Genomic DNA, 24,875 nt, shown 5'->3' with positions numbered 1-24,875 from the left:
TGTAAAACATGTGTTTGTACATGAAGGTTTACACCTGCTGGGGCAGTGGGTGGCAAAAGGGGATCAATTTGTGATGGTGGCGACGGTAAAAGTATGTCCGCTCTAATAGAAGAGGGTGGTCATAATTGATGTATCCTATATTTAAAGTTACCTATGTGCATATCGATCCATAATGTTAACAATAGAATAGTTTAGGGTAATGATATTTGTTATTATAAGCTAATTGTAAGTTTGTTACTTGTGTTCTTTAAGCGATATTTAAATATTCTGAAATTATTTTACAAATAGATATGATTAGCCTATTAAAGAATATAATGTATATCCTATATTAAGTTGGTATTTAAGTTTTTAGCCGAATATATTTTATCGAAAGACTGTTTCTTTATCTAGTAAAACTACGAGCGGCTACATTTTGAGATCCACTCGAAATAATTATAAATGGTGTTGATGTGTTTGATAACATTTCTCTTTTTTGTTTTGTCTCTTTCAGTTTTAAATGTTTTTCAGAAAATTTGGAGAATATTAAAAAAATTGTGTAAGTGTTCGGTATTTAGTTACCATAATAGTTTAAAACTGCGTAAAGAGATGATTTCTAATAATACCACTTTAAGAAGTTCTGTGATTTAATACATGAGCTTCGTTTATTGCTATCTTAGACTGGAATGAGATAGCTCTATGTATTATTATATTCTAGGGCATTAGGTATCCTGTTAATAGCAATGAATCTGAACAATTTTCACTAGAGTATAATTGAAATACGGTAACATATTTTATCCTTCTCACTACATAGTACATATCACGTAATTGTGCTATTATTCTTTGTAGTGGAGGCACTGAAAATAAGTACTAAAGATTTAACTACGACCGTCGTGGATTGAGCAAATATTTAATGTTGGAAAGACGGATAGCTGGTGCTGAGCGTGCAATAAAATGGTCAAGCGAAATTTTTATTTGTTAGTGTAAAAGCATGTTGCAATCACATCACTCTAATTAATTTGTAACTCACACGGACACGCGAACTCACATTTTGCACGAAAACTTTTAATTAGTTATTCCATACTAACCTAAAAGTGATACAGTAGATCTCAAAAGAAACCTAGTCGACGCTCATCCTCCGCCATAAGTAATTAATGTGTTCAGCACCTATACATCTTTCCAACATTTGATAAAACTACAAAAATAAAGAAGTGTAGATATAAAGGTGATTATTAACAGTTATATTATTTCTTTATTGTTTTGTTTGTTTCTCCGGGCTATCCAATTCCCCTAAACTGCTTCGCTTTTTTCTAAAAATATTTGTTAGCATTGTTGCTATGTGTGCAGAATTTTGCATCGATAAATCTTTTTCTAATTGCAATAAATTTGAAGACGCAGTAGCAAAATCATTAAAACAATTTATCTCTGTTATGCCTAAGCATTGATAATTACTAATTCGGGCTATATCAGCACTTAATGTCTCTCGATATTGCAATCCTCTCATAGCACAAAGATGCTTCATATTATCCGAATCTTTTGAAAGGCCAGGAAAATTTACTATAAGACTGAAACGTAGTCCAGCTCCTAAAAAGGTAGGTCTACTGCTCAAATGGCCTAGCTTTTGGTTCCAAACAAAATCAAGGCGTTCATGAAGATATGACATTATAGAACCTAATTTGCTGAATGGTAGACCAATTTCGCCTGGAGAGTCTGTAGCTGTCGAAACAAGAACTCTTAGATGATCATGTATATTGATCCATATAGCCACTGTTTTATCTTCGCTAACGAATACACCACGACCATATGGCCAATGCTTACCATGCAACCGAGTGCAGTCATCAATCTCATCTCTGTCACATAAAGCTATTAATAAACCACTAGAAGCCAGTGTCGCACATATCTCAGATGGTTTTTCTAGAACTTCATTTAAAGTGTAATATGTACCACCTTTTTGATCGGACTCAGGATTTGAAACTTCACTATATTTAGCAAAATCTTGTTGCATCAGTATAGTTGTTAAGATTCTTTCTATAGTTTCTAGTTTTCCAACTTTTAAATTTAATGGTAGTTCAAAACCTTCCAAATTTCTTGAACATTCAATTGTGCCCGAGAGCACAAGTTCGTCATTTGGATCAACGTTTAATTCTACAAATGGCTCTGATGATATTGAAGAAAACTTTAAATTAGTCTTTACAAAATCAGAGACTGGATGTATTGATAAATCAGTATGTACATTAATATTGTGTAAGTCCTTTATAAGAGGTGTAAGAAATTCATGAAAAAGCTGATAAACGTAGTAGTCCGGAGCAGTTATTCCACCTGGAAAATCTTCTTCAACTGTTTGTATAATATTGCGATTATCTGGCAGTTTTTTAACGGCTGGCCATATCACATCAAACAGGTCATGATCAAGTTTAGTAACTCTATATTTTATAATATCAAATATTGGCCGTTTCAAAAATCTACCCAATACAATAGGCGGCGATGCCCTGTTCGAAGATGCCGACAGCGGTGTCCTTACTGGTCTAGCAGATGATAAGAGACGGTAGCAGCGTTCAAGAGTATCCAGTGCTTCGGGTACATCCAAATCGCGTCGCGATGATACATGATCCTCTGGTACTGTATACACTCAAATTAGTTTGCAATCAAAAATAAACTTACTTATCATCTAAATACATTTCTATATGTACATTACCTAATCCCTGGGTAGTATTAGGTAATTACTTATTATGTCTTTGTTTATTATCTTTTAAATTAGCACTTTTACGTACCTTTGTCGGATAACATATCTTGCGCTGCCTCTTCACTTATTCCATAGTCGGAGAGTAATTGACTAAAAGGAAGTAAACTTTGGTTTTTTAAATAATCTTCGGTTGATTGTCCATTCTGTAATAGTAAAAATAGATTGAAATATGGATTTTTGTCTACTTTACATAATAAAAATAATACGTGAAATAAATTATCTCACATCATCTAAATCTTTTGAGTTAGCTCCAAGTTGCTGCAGTAAGTTATAGTAATGACCATTATCAGGTAAAACAGCTGCATAATGTAATGCGGTTCGGCCTTCAAAATCTACTGCAGATAATGTTTCTGGAAATCTGTAAATATATATTATTGCTTAATTTATTGTATTTTTTTTAATCGAAGTGCCAATTAGAATCATAATATTAACACAGATTTTTTGCATTACATACGTATTATTTTCATACTTTTATATACTTAGAAGAAAATATTACTCACCTTCCTCCTAGATATTTCATTATATTTGTTTTTCCAAATACGGTTGCTACGTGCAAAGGAGTAGCACCATTAGGTGATATAGGATCTCTTGCTATTGCAAATTTTCTCCTATCTAATGCTGCTTGAAGATCTCTTATATTACCTTCTCTAGCGGCTGAGTGTACTTTGTTAATTTTTTGCTAGAGAAATAAAAAAATAAGTTGAATATTTTATGAGATATGATGATGGTATGAAATCATGAGAAGAATGAATACTTAAGAATTATTATTTTCTTACTACCTTACCATGTAAATCGGTACATTATCCAGAAATGCCTGAAGTTCTGAATTTCCAGATCTTCGGCCTATTAGTCTTGACCCTTCACCGTTTAAAACTAGAGTAGCTAGCATTTCCATGTTCGCATTATTAATGAGTTCTGTTACTTCAGGGTCTATTTCATTATCCTGTTAAATTTAAACATGTAATATAAGAGAGTTGCAATAAATACAATAAAAGTAAAGGTTTTTGTAACAGGCTTTCGCGTACTAAGTTGCTGCTATGTCGACATATAACTAAGAAGCTAGCAAATCAATTCATGACAGTGGTGTTAGGTGTCCGTGACAAGAACAGAGTGCTACAATGATGCCTCTATACTAAAAACACCACAATCAACTAATTAATTTACATATTACCTTCATTAGTCGGTCGTATTTTCATGCTTGGTGGAAGATTTATGAATCATACTTACAACAACTAGTACTTCTCCATGTACTGATCCATCTCTTTGGGCGATACTGGCATCTTCCGAGTCCTGTTCGGCTTCACCACTAACAATGCCTGCTATAAGACTTTCCTGTGTATTTCGGCCGTTGGTCAGGTTTCCTTAATTAGCAAAATAATCAAAAATATTGAACTTGTCAGGGACCCTCATTAAATTTGATTAGATAGATGAGGATTATATTTTGATTGTTTCGTGAATAGTACCAGAAGAGATGTCAGTATTACTTCTCTTGGTACTTTCTATAATAGCCGTTTCTATAGTATTTTTAAGATGAATGTCACTATACTCTGTATGTGTGTCTCCTTGCACTTGTACATCGTCATCATCTTCATTGGGATCATCACTGAAATTACCTTCATTTGCTGTATCACCAGGCTCTTCATGTTCTTTTTCATTTATCAAATCGTCATTATGAATTTCATCATCTTTAGAATCATCGTCAATATTGTGCTTAGTTTCAATATGTTCATTACTATTTTCATCTTCTTTAGTTTCATCATCAGTTGTATGTAACAATTCTTCTTTGTTATTAACAATTTCAGATTCATTATTCAGATCATTATCGCCATTTTCTTTATCTAATTCTGTGTTTTCTTCAGGTTTGTCAGGAGTATCAGTAGAAATATCTTCAGTATTTTCAGGTTTTTCTTCTGTTTCATCATTATCAATTTTAATATTATCATTATGTTCAATACTGTCTTCTGATTTATTTTCCTCAGCGATATCATTATCTTTATCAACATTAGAATTTTGGTCATGTTCTTCATGGATATTGTCTTTGTCTTCCTCTTCAGGGTTGTCATTTTTTGTATCTTCATCTTTAGTATCATCTTTTGGAACTTCTTCCTCTGTATTTTTTTCAGACTCATGTTGATCTTCAATATCTACTAGGTTATTTTGTTTATCATTATTCTGAAATTCGCTTTCATTTTCTTCAGCTACATCTGAGTCCTAAAATGAATAAAATAAATTTTCATGCAAATGTTTACCAAAAAGCAAAGCAAATCAATAAATAATACCATTCCGTGATAATGATTTATGCAAACTCACCTGTTTTATATTTTTACTTCCATTAAATGTATTACTGTCATCTAAATCTGGTAAATCTTTTATAAATTCTCGAGTACTACTCATTTTCATAGCATTTGGTATATTTTCTGTACTTTCTGATACAGTATTTGTATTATGTTTAGATGATATATTTTCGTTTGATGCTTTTAAATTCTTCCTTCTTGATTTTTTATTTAATTCGGCTATAACCTCTGTGTCTAAAAGTTTCCAGTCCCATGAGGACGGGTATGCACTAGATGCAGTTCTAGGTGCTTCAGGTACAGTTCGAAGTATATTTTTGTCTATATCTTGTGGTCTGTTATTATAGTAAACTGGTGTTTTATTTTTCTAAAAAAGTAATTTTTATTTTTTTTTGTACAGTAGATATAGAATATTCATATTAATATATTATTTTTACTTTATTGGATTATAAAATAGAGCGATAATGCCACACTAACATAACAATTAAACCAACGAATGAAATTTGTATATTAGAAAATAGTGACTTTGTAGACAAATATGTATTTTATGCAGTATACTGTGTGATGTTTAAAATTATGACACTTACGTTATCAACAGCGCTCTCATCTGCCCCGAGACTAACCAGCGTATTATATGTGTGTTTTTCATCCCTTACTGTAGCAGCATAATGAAGAGGGGTACGTCCGTCATTGTCGACGTCATTTATACCTTGTGGGTATCGATCAGCGATGTACTTGAGTATTCCACCGTGGCCAAGTCCAGCAGCCTGGAAGTAAGAATATGCAGCTGATATTATTACATAAAAATAAATATACAGTAGGGTACTACATCGGTTCTACATATAATTAATTGTTATAACATAGTAAAAAATATATCAAGATAGAAATTAATATATTTGAATAACTAACTATTTAGATCTTTGAGAAAATTAAATTAATGGTTATGTACCATTATGTTAATCACCACCATGATTACATAATAATAACGTGGGCCAATAGTCCTAAGCTATATACATATATATATATATAGTAACCATGGTAGATTTATTGCACGAGAAATCTAATCCGCGAACATCATAATTAAGGCAGTGTGTTTAACCGCTACGTCGTGACCACCGTCAATGCTGCATGAAATTTATCTTGAAGTACATGTATATCTAAAATATGACGAGTCATTCCCCAAATTAAACGGCCTAAATTATTTAGAAATACTACTTTTGTACTGTATTAGAAATTGGGTCACGGATTTCTATTAAGGTAAAGGTTCTTTTCAATTCATGTCAATCTGATAGACGACAGTTATACGCGTAGATGTGTGTGCATAGTCCATTTTTTAGGACGCTGTAAGTATAGATTCTGTAAATGCATTTATAGTATATTCAAATGTTCATAAATGCAGAAGAAATATAGTTTACTTACATAGGTATACTCCTATAAAAAGTGTTTGTAGATACAGACTAAAAATAACTAAGAAAATAATTGTGTAATAAATAATAAACATATATTGTACACATGTATTGCAATAATTATATGTTCAACATTTTTATGTTTGGTGTGTTTACAAATTTATAGTAGATAAATTACCCTTTTGTCTAATTAAGTCGCGGGTAAAGAATCGTCAACAAATTCATACGTGAGACATTTTATATATGCTAGTATTTAATTATAATACCTACCTATATATAATAATGAATGATGTGTGTTTTTCAATGTACCTAGGCTCGGCCACTGCTACATTAATATCTAATATTCTCACCGCAGTTGGCAGTTAACGATATTATTAACTAATATTTACAGTAATTAATATTGTTAATGTTTAGACAGTAACAATCTTTATAAAATATATCAACTCTACTAACCTTATGTAAAACAGTCATATTGTTGCTGTCTCTACAAGATAATGCTTGCGGTGGTACTGGATCACCGGCATGCTTCATCAAACCTTCAAGATCGTTCTCAATTACAGAGGTGTGGATGTCGCGTATTGTATTCTGAAAGTATCCAAACAAAGACTTCAGAGGTTGTAAATCTCTCGATGTAGATTCATTGAAAATTTCTCCATTCTACAATGTGGATTATAATTGTATTTTTAGTTAAATATATTAGGCATAGCAGTTGCTCTGTAGCTCACCACAATTACAATGGCAGGGCCAAAGAAAAAAATGTAGTTTCTGAAAGGGCTATGTTTTTTTTTATGTGATTGAAATGGATACCATGCACTTCCATACTAATAATATTCTAAATGAAAAAGTGTTTGTTTGTTACCTTATCACTACTAAAGATAGATTGTATTATAAGGGCGGTCATAGGCTATCTTCTATTTCAAATTGCCGTGGAGGAGGAGTTAGTATATTTATGTATAACATCACGAACATAGCATCATCATTTAACGTCCAACTCAGCAGTTACCGTTTCTGAAGATTAAAGTATCATGCTTCCGTATCTCACAAATTTAAAAACAACTTACAAATCAAGTTGCTTTTTAGGCGAACTGAGGCTGACTCACATGAATCCTTTATGACATACTAGTATATGAAACCTTTATAGTATCAATGGGTCAACACCAAAAATAATTTACTTACTAAATAGACAATTATAATACAAAGTAATGTCCTTTGATTTTAGTGATCCCAATTTAATATTAGACAGTTACCATTATGTAAGGGACGGCTTCGAGAAAACGCTTCACAATTGGTTGATTGGAGACTTCGCTGAGAAGCCTGGTGCCGTGCCCTTCCCACACGACGCGCTGCAGGCGCGCCATGTCGCAGTCGTGGCACCATATTCGGATGTTGTGCCGCTTTATCACCAACCCTTCAACATTAATTGATCATCCATATCAGTATCATCATCACTACTGCACTCAACTGCTGAACTTAGGTCTTTCCCAATGCTGCTGCAACATACTGCAAGAGAATGCTCTTCATCTAATCGTTATAAATTGATTAATGCTATGAATGACATATAATAGGATTTGATTAGGATTATTAGTAATGGAAATTTGCTTGAAATTCTTGGCGGTGTTTAATGAATTCATCTTTTCCATTCAATTTTCCACAAGTGGCACATTCCATATTCATGTATCTGATATATGTTTATAAAATGACAAGTACTCTTTTCATGGGCGGATCCTAATGTAATATTTCTGAACGTTTATGTGTATGTCTAAGCTTACAAATATAATTACATTCATGTGAAAAATCCCATTGTTTTTTATTTTATTATTTGATTAAGAAATATTCCAGAAACTCGAAGTGTCACAATTGTATGTTACAGGCGAGAAATATAATTAATTGATATATCGCACTTTAAAAGTCGTATATTTGTATTGTTCACACGTTTAGAAAAGTTTTGTAAATTGTTTTTGTTTTACTATGGAGGGGAGTGTTGTAGTGCCATTTAATATGTTAGATTTATACGAGTATCTGGAAATTGTAAAAGTTTCAAGTCGTTACGTAAACGAGGTGGGGGTAACTTTTGAGACTATATACGCAAAATAAAGATATTTGAACTAGTTCAATTAATATTGATATTAGTTTATATATTGTTTATTTATTAAAATTACTAATGAATCAGCAGATGTACAATATGTAGAGTCTACATTAATAGTAGGTATATGCATACTATTGAAACGATCGAATATGTATCGATTTTCGACATCAAAGAAATAATTTGACTTTGACATGTCATTGAATGTCAAATGACCTCATTTCTAGATTGATTAATATAATTATTCTTTGTATTCTGTTGAATATATCGTCAAAAGTTTAGTACTGGTAATTTATTATACAACTAAATAACAAATTAATAACAAATAAACGTGTGGTTAGATTTTAAATGATTTGCAATTCAGTAATAAATAGGTATTACAGAGTAGTAATCGTGAACAAAAATATAGTGTTTAACGATAAATCTATAAAGAAAATAGCTGAAGCACTATGTTCAGTTATGAATAGACACGAATGTCTAAGGAATTACAAGGTCATATTGGTTATTATATACATATATATACTCTTTAGTGCACTTATAACTTAAAATAGTACATGAAAATTAAAAATAATGTAAAGAAGGGTAAATTGTGTAATTCTCTTATATAAAATTCTCATGTCGCGTTGTTTTTTATTAAACTCCTCCGAAACGACTAGCGACTTTTATTTAATTTTGTGTGCATATTGGGGAGGTCTGGGAATCAACCTGGTTTGAGAATTGACCAACATCTATTTTTAATACCCCTAAATGATAAGGGTGACCCACCCCTAAATATTGTTTATTTTTTTGATGAAAATTTGGTTAGTTTATTATGACTTAGCATTGCAAGGACCTACAACTTAAAATTTTCAGCCTTCTACCATCAACCCCTATTTTTAATTGAAAACAACGATATTTATTTATATATATTTAGTTACTTATTTATATTTATATTATTGAAAACAACGTTTGCCGTAATAGCTAATAAAGGGTATAAATATTACTCTCCTGCAATTGGATATTTCATTAAGTGACTAATAAAGCATTCAGACAGTTATACATAACGTTCGATAAATTAGGTTTCCAGCCAGCCTATCGGCGTTTGACAGGTCGCCCACTCTTCCAGCAAGTGTCAAGGCCGTTCGTACATTATTCAGGTTCTAGCTTAGACAGACACGTTTTAATATTTAATGACTTAGCGATCGATCGATAGCACACACCTGGCTACATGTCTTTATGTAGCACAACAATTAGGAACGTGTCGTTACAATTCATGTGTCTAATTGAACAGGCCTACCTAGAAATTTAATACTTATGTAGGTATGTCTACACATATGTAAAATAAATATGTTACATACTATTATTTTAACAGATACCTGTATGAGGACAATAAGGTCCCTATTTATTTAGCACTTTTTACATTATTCTTTTTATCTTGTTATAATTAATAGAACAAAAAGAATACTATAAAAAACATTCATTTGCTCAATAGAGTTAATATCATTATTAATTTGACCAGAGGGGGGCTTTGTAAAGTCGTCTATATCATTGCTCCAGATACTACATTTAACAACGTAGCGTTGCAAAGTTTTTCTGAATGAAGAGTGTTGAAAATATTAAAATATTACATATATGAGATCTTTTTATTTTCTATTTCATATATTTTAAATAGAAAATTGGGTATGTTACCAAGTATTTTTTGTTATTATTTCTGTGTTACGTTGCAACACTAATTAAAATTCTTATAAAAATATCACATATTGTGTTGCTGTCGTACTGGCCCCATACTTTTACAGTTCGTATTATATTTTTTACTATTAAGAATATTAAAATATTTTCTCCATTTCACATAAAAATATGTAGAAACCTTTCGTGTTCCATATAAGGTGCAAGTAGGTACACTCTATACGTAAAAGCATTGTATATGCGCAGAAAACATTAGAAATCTGATATATATGTTTATTGACTATTGTCTTATACGATATTTAAAAGTCTGGAAAATATGGTGTCTCTCTGTTTTAAAAGGGTGTTAGCGAGGCCGACTTTTTTTTATTGATTCCCGATTCCATTCAATTTGTTGCGTGTTAAAACCACTCAATTCTAATGATATAGAGTGTTACAGTGTTGGTTAGAAAAGTTTTAAGGTACAGTATAACAATAACATGAAATATATATTAAAACATGCATGGTGGGTAAGTAGGCCCAAACTTAAATTTTAGGGCTTGTTTGGCCCTCAAAAGATTTATGAATGTATTCAGGTATTTCTAGTCAGGTAATACAACAATAAAACGAAAATTTAGAGCGAAAAGGAAGGTTTTTGTGCATGTTTAGGTGTAATAAATAATACATGTGTGTATATATTCTAATATATGTAAATAAAATGTAGTGTTAATATAATTAATTACTAGTAACCCTGAATGGCCTGGAGTTTTATGATAATACACTGCTTCATTTATTTCATCCCAGATATAATCAATTGTATTCGACAGTATAATTATTTGTATTGATCTGGGTGTTTTCTATATATTTCAATAGAAAATGTTTTAGAATTTTATTACTTATGTATAAATGGCACTGTTTGATCCACAGTTATTTTTATTTTTAGATAATTGTATTTCTTCAAGTAAATGATTCGACTAAAATCATTTGATTAATGTCCATCATAAATGTATATAATCAATATTGATTTGTTTAATGGAATATGTATAAATTGAAAGGGTGTAATTGATTAAAATATGTCATTATGTGTTTACTTTAATATCATAATATTGTTTAAAGATATTACTAGAAGATAGATAGTTTCGTGTTTTGTATTAATTTTAAAAAGTTATGTAACTAGAGTGGCTTAGAACAAATATTTAAATTGAACAATATATATATATATATTTAACTTTATTGTTTATTTTAACATAAAATATAATAAATATCGTTTTCCATAAGAACAATTTACATATTTTTATGCATATGTTTTAAACTGTACAGATCGCTATACTATATTTAATAAATGACATGATAAAAAAGAAGAACATCCTTGTGATATTGGTTTGGTAATGGGTTCAGATATTTTTATGTTACGCATATTTGTTTTACTCATTTCTCTCTACTGCCAAGTGAAATATTTATATTAAATGCACCACTGACTTGATACAATAATAATGACATGTATTATACCCATAATAATAATATATAACCCTAGAAGAGCATTTGATTATACTTACAACGAGATCTCAGCCCTGGCTTAAGAAATTATATAAAATAAGAATATAATAACCTTGTTCATATGTCATACTAAGTGAAACATCTTGGTTAATGAAATAAAATTTATTATTATTATTATCATTATTACCTTCAATTTCTTTATTTAGATATCAATAATAGATTCCGACTTATAGTGAGAAATAATGATTATTATCATTATTACCTTCAATTTCTTTATTTAGATATCAATAATAGATTCCGACTTATAGTGAGAAATAATAGATACATTTTCCTGGCTCTTTGGTTACGTCACGTAATTCATTTATGGATCTATTTGTAGCTAAGACAGAAAAGGAATAACTTTAGTGAAGCAACAAGTTAGCGTGTAAGGAATTTCGAAACGCTACCGATATTAACATAATCGCAACTTTTACAAATACTCGGACAACTGAACTCAGGGATGTACACGAGGTACAGGATATTATACGTACGTGAATTTTGGTTTTGGGTTTGAGGACAATTTTATCGTAGGAAAACTTTGGAAGACGTATTCGCCTACTGAAATTTGAATATTTTTTTTCACGGCAGCCAAACTTGGTTTTGTTTTTATACTTCTATAAAAAAACTCCATAAAATGTTGTCTGCGTGTGTACCTCAGTTTCATTTATTTCAGTTGGCAAGCAGTTTCCTTTACAAGCTGTGTTTAAGATGAAGATTGAGATAAGGCTGTTCACAATTGAAGGAATGACATCTTGCTCTTTCGGAATGGGTGTCCCGTAGCGCTGTTCATATGTTATATAGAGTATGGTTAACTTTTGCCATCAGGTGGACTGTCAGATTGTTTGCCATTTCAACTACATAAATCAATATTGTTGTTCTTTTTATTAATATTTGGTTTTGGTGCTCCATTATTTTTTTTTCAGTGTGGCTATGTTCGTAGAGTAAGTTAAGTTTAGAGGTTCAAATTAATCCAATCCTCGCGATTCTTTAATTGTTCATGCAAAGAAAAAAATTAAAGCTGGCAACCCTGTCTGAATTATAACTTCGATAAACATCTGAGTATTTCGAATTCTAGCGCCGGTGGAGCATTGTTTTGATTTTATCGATATTATGTTACTACTTATTCATAAAACCGGCCCACAAATAGAACTAGATTTACGATTATGAACAATTAGATAACGTATGAATAATAACTGGATCCGGGTTTAGTCTAAATGTAAGTTCCTAATATGGAGGTGCGCCGTCAACGACGCTTCAAAATAGAAACGCTTTTTAAATAAATATTCATGACCACGCAACATTCTAACCCCACCTTAGGAAGCCAAGCCTTTTTATTAACACGCTAATGAAATTAGTGTGCTATAAAATAATAGGTACCGAGATAGGTAGATGGACGTACTCTATTTAACGGATCAAATTTTTCTGAAGTGGATTTTGCACTAAGTCTGCCTGCGTATTTCTATCTCAACTATTTCAGCCGTCAAACTGCGTGTTATATAAGTTAGGTTTCGGTTAGAGGGTGAGATGTGGTTCACTACCATCATCATCATCTTCTTCTTTAACCCATACCATACTATAATGTATAAAAAAACCCTTTATCTACTCAATTGTTTGAAATGTAAACTACTTTTGAGTACGAAAACTATTGTTAGTATTGGGCACTAGCAGTATACCTCAATCAGGTCGACTTTGACACGGTACATCCTACAAAACCATCTGGAGTAATTCCTAACGTATTCACCACAATGGGCTAACTGTTCTGACTACATATTAATTCGTCATCTTCCACTGGCTGACCACTAGCGTGTACCGTTAGCGCAAGTAGATGTGCCATTCTATATTTAACAATTAAAAAATATATCTACGTGTACTAGTAGCAGTTTAAAACTACATGAATTGTAGTATAATAATATATGTGGTTACCACATGTTCCTAGTGGTGGGTATATCACGAATGACGACATTCAGTAGGCACCTATCGTATTATAAATTGCGGTACATTTGCATAGATATACTACCGGACGTCCGCTTTGAACCCCGCCCCGTGTAAAGTCAATGTGAAAACCAGATTCTACACGACTTATGTATATCTAATATATATTATATATATTCAAGATAGTGATAGTATGTAGCATTTTATGAATAGTATAGTATTTTATTATTTTTAATACATATTTTCAATTATAAAACTGTTTCTATTATTCTTCGGAGAGTAAATACAAAACATAATAAGAAATTCCGAAAACGTATGGAATAATTGTACGTACATGAACGTTGAATTCCAGCTATTTGTGATATGTAAGTTACAAAATTTTTATTAGACTTTATATAACATTAGTCTTAAGATAATAGTACAATACAATATGTTTTACATGCAATATCGTTAGCTATTTTGATGACCTAATTTGTGAGGTATAAATAAACCTAAATTAATTTATCAAGCGGAATAGTGACATATTCCTTGTCTTATTTATATAGTGTGATCAGGTCTTGTTATTTTATTTCGAACACGATAAGATAGGTTACGCAGACGTATTAAATTTAAAAAAAAAATTGTGAACTTAAAATCTTATTAAGTATTCGTTCAAGGCAGATTATATTAAAATAAATGTAATTTAATTTGTGTTAATGGATGTTTTATTGGAATTAATATATAAAACGATTTCCAGCTGTGAAAGTAAAATATCATACACCTAATACAATGCAATTCATTTACAATGTGTCTATGACTAATATGATCAGCCTGATCAAGCGTAATAACAATTTTGATAAATTGTCATTATTTATTTTAATAGTATTCTACTTTACGTATTAAAAATTTGTGTATAAAATTAAAGAGTATTGTAATAACAATATTGATATATTAAAAGTTTCAAAAAATTTTTTTAATATGTGTTTTAATAACAAGTAAATTCAATTTACGTATTAAATTAAAGATTTTTAATATAGTATGTTTAAGTATACAACTAATAATCAACAAGTAGAATAGTATTATTAGAAACATTCCTTATATCTATGTAGTGGTTTAAAAACATTTACAAGTTTTTAAAATTTTGTCTGTAATTTGTATCTTTAAGTTTATTATAATTATCATAAATTTTTAATGATTGACTCTTATTAATTTATTTAAATAATCATGATTTCTAGACTTAATATAAAAAAATATATATATTAAGGAACTTACCAGGAGGATTCTTGGTCTCGCGTGCCATGTCGGTGGCGGTGGGCAGCGCGAGTGAAGTGCGAGCTGGGCCCCTGTAGTGGGCGGGCGTGCGACCAGCGGCGTCCCTCGCTCCCCTCGACGCGCCCGCGCCTTCCAGCAACGCTGCTGCCGACGCTTCGTCACGACAAACAGCCGCATAGTGCAACGGTGTTCGACCTTCCTAATGTTTCACCATATTACAATGATAATAATAATAATAACTCTTAATTTCGCACACATATAACAGAGAACAAGAATTACAGTACATTAAAAATGTTTTGCAAATTAGTATTTGCACTCTAATCGATTTAAATTGAGAGAGACGTTTAGAAATCAAATGGTGGGTTAAGATAGTAGTTAATACTTAAATATTTGTATACTTCATATAATATTATAAGGGTCATCTTGCCCATAATATCTTGTAGTGTAGTGTACCCCAAACTCGATCATAAATAAATAAATTATTATGTTACTAGATGACACGTCTGTATGATACATATTTGACCATTTTACATAATATCTTTTAAAATCATAGCCTATGTGTTGTTCTGATGTATGAGCTTATATAACTGTAATATTATATCGAATTCCGTTCAGTAGCTTTTGCATAAATAAAAGAGTAACAAATAATCTTCCATCCATACATCCACAATCACAAACTTTTTCGTTTATAATATTAGTAAGAATATTATTACAAAAAAATATCCGACAGAATTTTATGCCCGCTCTCTATCTATATTCTAAACGAATATACATAGCATAATGTAGGCGTTACATGTATTGCGTTCATTACGACGTAGTCAATTATAAATGCCATTAATAATCGTAATCTTAAAAATTTTATAAGAACTTTACTAAAGACTGAAAATTCATATAAAATAATAATTGCTTACCGAGTCCTTCTGATGTACAAGCAAAGGGTACTGCTTTACTAGCCAACTGGCTATGTCCATAAAGTCGTAGTATATCGCTTTATGCAACAACCCAACTCCAGCTTCATCTCGGCAGGTTATGTATTTTCGGCGATTATAATCCGAATCCAGTAGCTCCTAAGATAGATTTTAGAATATTGTTATGTCATGTTATTATTTTAATGAAGCTATATGACAAAATATAGATACAAGACGCTTTTTTATTATCATATGTACCACTGTACAAAAAATATTAGGCATTCTAATGATTTATTTCTTGTATATGCTTATAATTCGAATGACCATGAACATTTTTGTTCAATATTAGCGATATCAGCACAAAATTTTCACAGATGTCAGAATCTACCGCAAGCGTAATAGTATGGCGCGGACGCTACATGATTGCTACTGTAGCAGCTAAAATGCGTAAGCGCTACGCGCCTGCTACGCTGATTGCTACGGAGTACCTACGCCAACTTTTATTAATGTAATATCTTTTTTTATATCTCAGGATAAGTCAAGGAAATATTTCTAAGATGCTATGGTATTTAAGTTAGTTTAAAGAAAGTCTGTAATTAATTTACATTTCTCATAATTAAAGTAAATATCATAAAAGGTACGTTTTATAGGCAGATAAATAATTAAAAATATTAAAATTAAAGTAAAGCATAGGTTTCATTTTTTTAATTATAGGTTTCATTATTAGAAGCTAGGATTCATTATTTTAATTACAGGGTCTATAATATTGATGTTGTTCAAAAGTACAAAAACCTGCAATTAGTACTTTACCAGCAATACCTGAAGCTCTAGCAGCGACCCTCTTTCAACGGCTGCGTGTAGGGCATCACATTTAGCTACCAGGGTCGGAAGGTGATGTGCCAGGGGTAGAGCCTCCGCTTCGGCCAGTAGCCGCCGCCCCTGACCGGCAAGCACTGCTTTCTCCAGTCTGCCTTCTGCACCTCCACGGGCCCACTGGCGAAGTTGAGCTGGTGATACACCACCTAATACTGTAACAAAATTTAAATATTAGAAATAATAATAGTAAATAGATATAAAATAATAAGAATATAAATAAATACATTTAATTTCAAAGCTACATAATATTAGGTTATTAAAAATTATTAAGAATAATTACTTCAATAAAACATACCTAATTGGTGTAAATATTTTGGTCCGTATGAAAGTGTTACCAAAAGCAGTATTTGGCAGTATTACCTGGTTGAATAGTTAAACAAATCATAATAAAAAAATTATCTTTAAGAATTTATTACAAAACTAAAATTTTATTTTTTATAAATTAGATAAATACGTAATAATTAAATTACTATTGTGTAAAATATTCTAAAAATTAAAGACGAAATACGAATGACATAGTTACCTTGTAAGTAGGTATATATCTTATTTATATGTCTTTAATTAATTTTAATGCGAGCAACAGTCGTGTTCACTAGCAAGCTTGAAGAAAGTATACCGTACAACTTGATCCAAAGCCGACACTAAAATTATCACGATATCGTCTTCTCCGATCATACTACCGACGATTCGCAGATTATTTACAGAGTGTTCTTTATTTTCATTTATTTTGTATGTTAAGTTTAAAAATATATTACAACAGACTAGAGATAATCTTTTTAAATAAACTTATGTAGGTACATCTTTTGAATATTCTTTTTTTAGATTTCAACCCATCCTTTCATATGCAAATTTAACAAAGAAGCACAAACAAGAAATTTAGTAAATTGATTCAAACAAAGGAATGTATAATCGCACATACATAAATATAATGTATCAATAAAGTATTACTTGCAAAGTTAATTTACAACATAAAATAAACTAAGCCATAGTTCATGCAGTACAGTATGTATCGATAGTGTGTACACCTACACACTATACATAGAGACAGAAATTTGTCCTAGTATGCACTGAAACCTATCTCTGTAATCTAGTTTTCATCTAGACTGTGACATCAATATAAAATCTCATCAGATTACGATTATCATTCTCAGATTAAAACTTATCGCATGAATTAGGTATAAATAGTAACTAATTCGTGCCTGTTATGTACTTAAATCTATAAAGATTTAATGGACACTTTTAGTACTCTCTATTAGATCTTTGATTTAAACATATATTTCAAAAGTACTGGAAAGACAAAATCTATATATATAAAAATGAATTGCTGTTCGTTAGTCTCGCTAAAACTCGAGAACGGCTGAACCTAGTATAGCTAAATTTAGTATTGAAATATTCGTGGAAGTCCAGGGAAGGTTTAAACGGTAAAACATGAAGAAATTGCATGTAAAATAGTAAAAACAACAATTTATTTTCCCATACAAACGGCTGATACCTGTCAACCAGGGTGCGTTCAGAAATTTATTGCATAGAAACTTCAAGAAACATATTATCATCATCATCATCATCAGCCCACTGCAGTCCACTGCTGGACATATTATAAAAGATACAAAATATCCTAGCTGTACCCGCGACTTCGTCCGCGTTAATAATTAAAAAATATTTAACTCAATTAACACAATATAATTAATAATTTTAATCATAATATACAAAAACTAAAATATGTTTCTAAATTAAACATCACCCTAAAATAAGTTCATCGCGTTGTATGACCTAATAAACAATGTTATTGCTTTATTATTCCGTATCGTAAACGTCCAACATCCTGTTTTAGAGAATTGCACATGGCTAGTCATTTGGTTAGGCAAGATTGTTGGGTTTATAAGCTCACAATAGTCGAGTTATCGTTACATCTTTTGACCTTACATTTAATATGAAATTGCAGTGGCTATTACTGACTGCTTAACTATTGTTATTTATTTTACGTGATTAATACGATTGTGGCTTGTAACTATATATAATGTTACTTTGTACTATTCTACTTACAATTTATTTCTAAGTGGTAATTATGGATACAATTGAAATGTTAACTTATTTTTAACTTCAAGACGTGGTTATTAACAAATTACGTAACAAATGTAGAGTTAAAAGCCTAAACCAATGATTAATTATTATTTCTACTTGTATCTATATATATGCATAATTAGAGCGTATATTCTTACTTCATATATATATTTTGTTAGATCGTATTTAAAATATGACACATGGAATAGATATGAGAGAACAAACAAAAAGAAATTAAAATCATTATCACACCTATATTAATTAACGGGGACTATATTACTTAATGGGAAATTAAACTTTACGAATAAGATTTCAAAGTCAATATTCTATTTTTTTGTTAATTTATTATTAAGCGTCTTGTATGTAGTTTTTTAAAAATACAATTCAATTGAGATCATTCTTCTTTTTTAATTGATATAAAGTAAAGTTGTAAATGATTTTTATATGTAGGAGACTAGAATAAATCGTTTTATTTCCAGTAATAGATATTTGATATTGTCAAAGGGTTAACAGCCTTCTGGTCATCGAACCGACATCAATATTAACGAATGCTGTGCACACGACATGACAAATATAGTTGTCACGAGGTCTACATTACTTTGTTAGCCTAATGGCATAGAGTTAGGTTTATGGTTGAATTAAAACAATTATAAGCAATTTGTAGCATCAACGTCAATATTTTACTTTATTACATTACATCTAGAATTTCGAATAAATTAGATATGAAATGGTCTATCAATGATTGAGTATTTAATATAGATACTAAAATAACAAATATATTTCACAATTAAATTTCATACTTTCGTATGAGCTGACTTATAGCAGAAAATAAGTACGCTAAAGTAATAAGAAAGACAACATCTCAGTATACACATACACTGAGATCAACTATCTCAGTATATGTATCATATACTGAGATGTTTTCTTTCTTATGATGCAAATAATGAATTGATGAAATGCCCATGAGTAAACGTATTTAATCATCATCACCTCAACCAGCGTCTATCTTCGCATTCTGAGGCTATCTAAGATTTGTTCTATCTTTTATTACAGCGCATATATAGAGTATATGTGTAATTATTCTAAAACAAATTATGATATCCATATTAACACTGTATCTATTATTCTACAAATACTATAATCTGCCTCCATTTTCTTTCAAACAGCGTGTTACCCCTTCTAATCTTTTTTATTTAGGTACCTATAGAAGAAATAGTGGTTGACTTATATAGAATTTAACTCCCAACTAATACATATTTTTAACTTAGTAATAATTTAGGTAGTATAGCTACGGTTTAAACCTTTAATTATCTGTAAATAGCTGTATTATGTGGAAAAATTGTAAATATTTCTGAACTTGAGGATTAGCTGTAGCGATACATACGCTCTAGGTACCTAATACTATTTATGGCGAGATAAAATCAAACGTGCAAAGTGCAAATTCTATTAGTCATAGCTAGCGCCATTTATGCAAAAATGTTCCACGTATCACGGCATCACGCTAAGGTCGCGTCCACTCTTGTCATAAACAACCCCCTTCCCCCTTTTTAGAATTCCGCATTTCATATTAGCTATTTAAAATGGCATATTGAACAGATTTTTAATTTATATTTGAAAATCGCTAAGGAATTTTTCTATAATACAGATAGACATACGGACTTTATTGAAAAATAGCTGTTGGGCATTGCATTCTCTCGTAGCGGAAGCTTCAAGTTTCGATTTGGCTATAGTAGTAGGTCAGAATTGAATGGCCTCTAATGAATGACTAAGTATAAAAGCCATACATGTATATACTTATTAAAAGTTTCACTTATCTATGTAAAATTTCTATCTGTTTAAAAAATCGGAGTTTTCAGTAGTGTGCCTGACATTGAAGGCCTCGGTGGTCTTGCGGTTTTGCTTCTGATGGTCGCCAATTCGAGTCCTCGCACGCTACAAACATTGTATTCATGAGTATGATTGTTTGTATCGGTGGTTACAAATAAAATTTCTAAGTATTTACACTATCTAGTATCCATAACACAAGCTATTATTAACTTAGGACTAGTTGGCGGTGTGTGAATAGTCGACGGATATTATTATTATTGAACCACATTGTAACGTAATTATCAATTCTTTGTAAAGAATACCACCAAACTGTGATATCTAGTAGAGCTTCCTGAACAAAAAGTGGTGTTCTACATAAGTGTAGAACATCACTTTTTGTTAAGTTTAAGTTTCATTGTAATAATAAATCAGTTAAGTCAACTTCAATATTAACTTAGATAGCTATATCTTCTTATACCTCTTAATTATAGAACCCATTGAACTACTCGTGTCTAATGAATAATTTATTTTTTTCAGCTTGTTATAACTATTTTTCGCCTGCCTCTATATTGTCACGAGAAACATATTATTTTTACCGCATAACATATTATTGCGCAAGGTTATTTCATATTAAGTACCTATAACTTTTTTTCAGCACTAGTCAAGAATTCCCATTTAAATCAAAAACCGATACAGGATACTTAGGCAAGATAGAGCTCTAAAAGATGATTTGTTTCCTGTATTGTGTACTTTATAATCTAAGTAATATATACATATCTACTGCAGCACTTTATCTTTGTCGAAAAGTGATAAGTGCTGCTTAATCTTGTCATTTTAGTGATGAAATTAATTAAATCAAAATACTGTCAAGTGTATCATGTATGTGATATGCAATGCAATATAGTAGGCGTAGGAAGTAATAACAGAGTTTAATATGGTTGTAATCATTCTTAATTTCCATCGTAGGCAATTGACCAAGTACTTAAGACTTTTTGTTTAAACATAGTCTACTATTAGGTAAATCTCGTTGTTTTAGGTAGTGTAAATTAATTAATGTTATAATAAATAGCTTAAATAATCATGACAGAAAAGTATTGAGCGCGAGAGTTGCGAAAGTCATGCAATAACTGAAGAATTGTTTAAGTAGTAAGTTTAAGATTGTTACGTGAATGTGTCGCTGCATGCATTAGCTCCACCCTCGGGTGCTACTAAAAATCAGCATTAGTTGAGTTGAGTTCAGTTCGTTGAGTAAATTATTCACTGAGTTGCTCAACCCTTCATATCTCTGTGGTACCTAATATTTTTTGTTAGTTTTATGTTTTAAGTTTACGTGTATAAGTTAAAGTGTATTGTGTTTTTTAAGTATAATATTATTACAGGTGCATTTGTTTGTAGCGTTAATGTTATTTGTAATATTTTTCATATGAATAAAGATTTTATTTATCTGTCTAATTATTTACATTGAATCCTGAGCACCAAATCTATAACTAACAGATATAGAAATGTAATGTCGACTGTAGTGACTTCTTGTAATTATGTCTCGTATTCAAACCAAAATGTGCCTATTAAGGTTACTATAGTATATTATATAATAATTTGCATTATTTGAAAAGAATCAATATATGTAATTCAAATTGCTCTTATTGTTTAGTAAACCAAAATTTTCCAGGCGATTTCCAGAAAATATGCCGACAAGCACGCGATTTGCAAGCGGCATCGCCTGTAATGGTGTTTGTCAAACATTTTGTTCTAGACATAGCACAATGTTATTTTTTTAGAAACTTTCCTGTCTAGTTTGTTGATTTTGTACAAATGTAAAATAGGCCTTACGAAATGTAAAAAATATGCATACAATGTACTTGATATCTGTGCATTTTTGTGATTTGTCGTTTCTACTTCTTGTTTTTATTAATGTAATAATAACAACACAGCACTACTGGCTTAGAGACTGCAAAGAACATCAATCATTCAAAACTAGCCCCGATACAAATATTTGTATGAGAAATTAAGTTTTTAATTATTTCGTCCTTGATAGAATTCACAATAAATTCAATTAAGCTAGAAAATCCGAAATGGAAATGTTACCGATTTTACCTAGATTTACTAGAACATGTCCGAATACATGAACTAAATACGACATACAGGAAATACGAATAATACAATAATAAATAAATAAATATTTTAATTTTCTTATTTAGAATTGTAGTTGAGAGTTTAGATATATATTTATTCCCATTAGATTTACTAATGTAAGAATTGATAGCTTCGGTGGACCTTAGTGGTGCAGTGTGCATCTAGCATACCGCCTTACTTTCGTTGGTCGCAGGCTCGATTTCTCGCATTATACAAACATTTCTATTCTTGAGTGTGACTGTTGGGTGTTTTCTATGTATGTATTATTATTATTAAGTATGTATTTACAAAAAAAGATTTAAGTAACAATTATTACCTTGGGATTAGATGCTAATGTCCAGGGTCGTTAGTTAGTTAGTAGTTACTATTATTATTATAAAAATGTCAGAACTTACATTTAGGAGGGCTATAGTGCACGTAGAATCCGTTCTTCTTATTTGTTCTCTCAGTAAGCCACTTCTTCACGCTCTCCATAACAAATAGATCATATCAAGACTGTATTACAACGGTATCTTCATACTCATTGCCATTTTATAAATTTCACTTTGTAGGCTAGGTAGATATTGTTTTTATTTATTAATAATGATAAATTAGTTTATTGTGTAGTTTATTTTATTGACACAAAAATTTTAGATACTTAGGTACACAAGTTATTTAAATAATCCTTTGATATACTACCTGTACCTAAATAGAAATTATTTTTCAATAAACAAAGTATTACTAATCGGTACTTCTGTATCATCTTGTTCGCCAAGCACCTATAGATATGTAAAATATGGGCATACACATATATACATGTACGTTTACAGTGATGAATCTATAATCACTTTTTAATTTTGTGGATTTACATTTTTTTTTCTACTTTATATCATATAAAATTTATATTTTCACATTATAAATCAATTCTCTATTTAAAAGTTGTGAACTGGGAACTTACTATTATAGAAATTCATTTGACTTTTATAATGAGAGTGTTAATAGGTAAGATATGAATAATTTTTAACGTCAGAAATAAACTTCAAAGAATAAACAATAGACTGCTATTCTAAATAAACAATAAAGATAAATTGGGACATAATACATTGTAATGACAAGTATTGAGCTGTACAAAGTCGTATAGAAATAAATATAAATCGATTCGCTGCTTACGTAGTACGAAGCGATCGAAATTGTTTCTTATAAAATATTTACAGACGTCCGACTAACACTGTTCACCTTATTGGCCTAGAATACAAAATAGACCTGATATCCACAGCACGGCACTGATGACAAAACAGTATGTTATTTGTGTATTTTATATATCAACTTTCAATATTAATTTCCGTTAAAAAACTGTCAAACGTTTAATGTATACACTTATGTTACAAGAATCAGCTTTAGAAGAGCTATGGAAGTTTTGTCAATGGTTTGATCAGGATTTACTCCTAGCTACTACAGGATGGAAATAGTATTTAGCAAACAAAATTTCAGTAAGAATACTGCGACTTCCTGAAGAGTTATTGAAGAAATTAAACGCGTGTAAAACGCCTGTGTAAGAGAACAGGTGTGTTGCATATACTGACACGTGGTGCGATTAGCTTGCCATCCTCGACGTACCTGTATTGGCAACAATAGGTACACCTTCAACATAATGTTGTTACGATATGTTTAAAATATTTAATATGTAATAAATGTGTTCCTATTATTTGTTTACAGGAAATACTTAATACGGCTGAGTACGCTAAATGTTTATTACTTATATTTCTTATTAATTACATTAATAAGGATTATCCCCATAAATAGCAAAGATGAATTATTCATATTTCGCTTGTCCAAAAGATGAGAATAAAAAGTTTCCTTTTTTGGAAACCAACACACAAAGTAGATATATACAAATTTGTATGTTGAAATAGAGTCGACTTTAAGCTTGATATAATAAGAGGATTGATTACTGATACTATTACTGTTGGCAGTTTAGTGTTAAAGGAATTTTACATTTTTGCCACAAGTTTGTTTAAATCAAAGTTATAGTATATATAAAATTAAAGCCACATTTGTGGTACCAATACTTTTATCTTACAGAAAATACAATCTTAGACCACACTTCCATACATACAAGGTATAAAAATAATATGAATTGTACAATGATCCTTAGAGAGGGAGACGAGAATTAATATTACTATTGTACATTAATTTAACAGAAAATGTTAAACCACTATTCTCATATTACTAGTTTTTAATGTAAATTTATTC

General features: G+C 30.7%; 1 protein-coding gene across 1 annotated transcript; it reads right to left on the bottom strand.

Annotated features, from left to right (window-relative positions):
* Positions 1–1,228: 1,228 nt before the first annotated feature.
* LOC131845419 (uncharacterized) lies at positions 1,229–23,117 on the bottom strand. Its single transcript, XM_059194487.1, has 15 exons — positions 23,039–23,117; positions 16,578–16,795; positions 15,771–15,926; positions 14,860–15,058; positions 7,664–7,824; positions 6,870–7,001; positions 5,598–5,777; positions 5,030–5,377; positions 4,333–4,930; positions 3,947–4,080; positions 3,504–3,662; positions 3,220–3,398; positions 2,945–3,077; positions 2,748–2,862; positions 1,229–2,595 (listed from the first exon to the last, which is right to left on the bottom strand). Exons 1-15 carry the CDS (start codon positions 23,115–23,117, stop codon positions 1,229–1,231), a joined length of 4,158 nt encoding a protein of 1,385 aa, XP_059050470.1.
* Positions 23,118–24,875: the final 1,758 nt, after the last annotated feature.

The sequence above is a fragment of the Achroia grisella genome, unplaced genomic scaffold (assembly GCF_030625045.1).
Source record: "Achroia grisella isolate CSIRO2021 unplaced genomic scaffold, CSIRO_AGI_Agris_v1 utg109, whole genome shotgun sequence".
In the NCBI taxonomy this organism is placed as follows: Eukaryota; Metazoa; Arthropoda; class Insecta; order Lepidoptera; family Pyralidae; genus Achroia; species Achroia grisella.
This window is presented reverse-complemented; position numbering and strand designations above follow the sequence as displayed.

Excerpts from the sequence above, each read along its gene's own strand:
- LOC131845419 (XM_059194487.1), bottom strand. The coding sequence starts at position 23,117 with ATGGAGAGCGTGAAGAAGTGGCTTACTGAGAGAACAAATAAGAAGAAC. Across the intron at positions 5,778-6,869 it reads ATATGACTGTTTTACATAAG|GCTGCTGGACTTGGCCACGG; the intron begins GTTAGTAGAGTT and ends TCTTACTTCCAG. Across the intron at positions 5,378-5,597 it reads ATGAGAGCGCTGTTGATAAC|AAAAATAAAACACCAGTTTA; the intron begins GTAAGTGTCATA and ends TTACTTTTTTAG.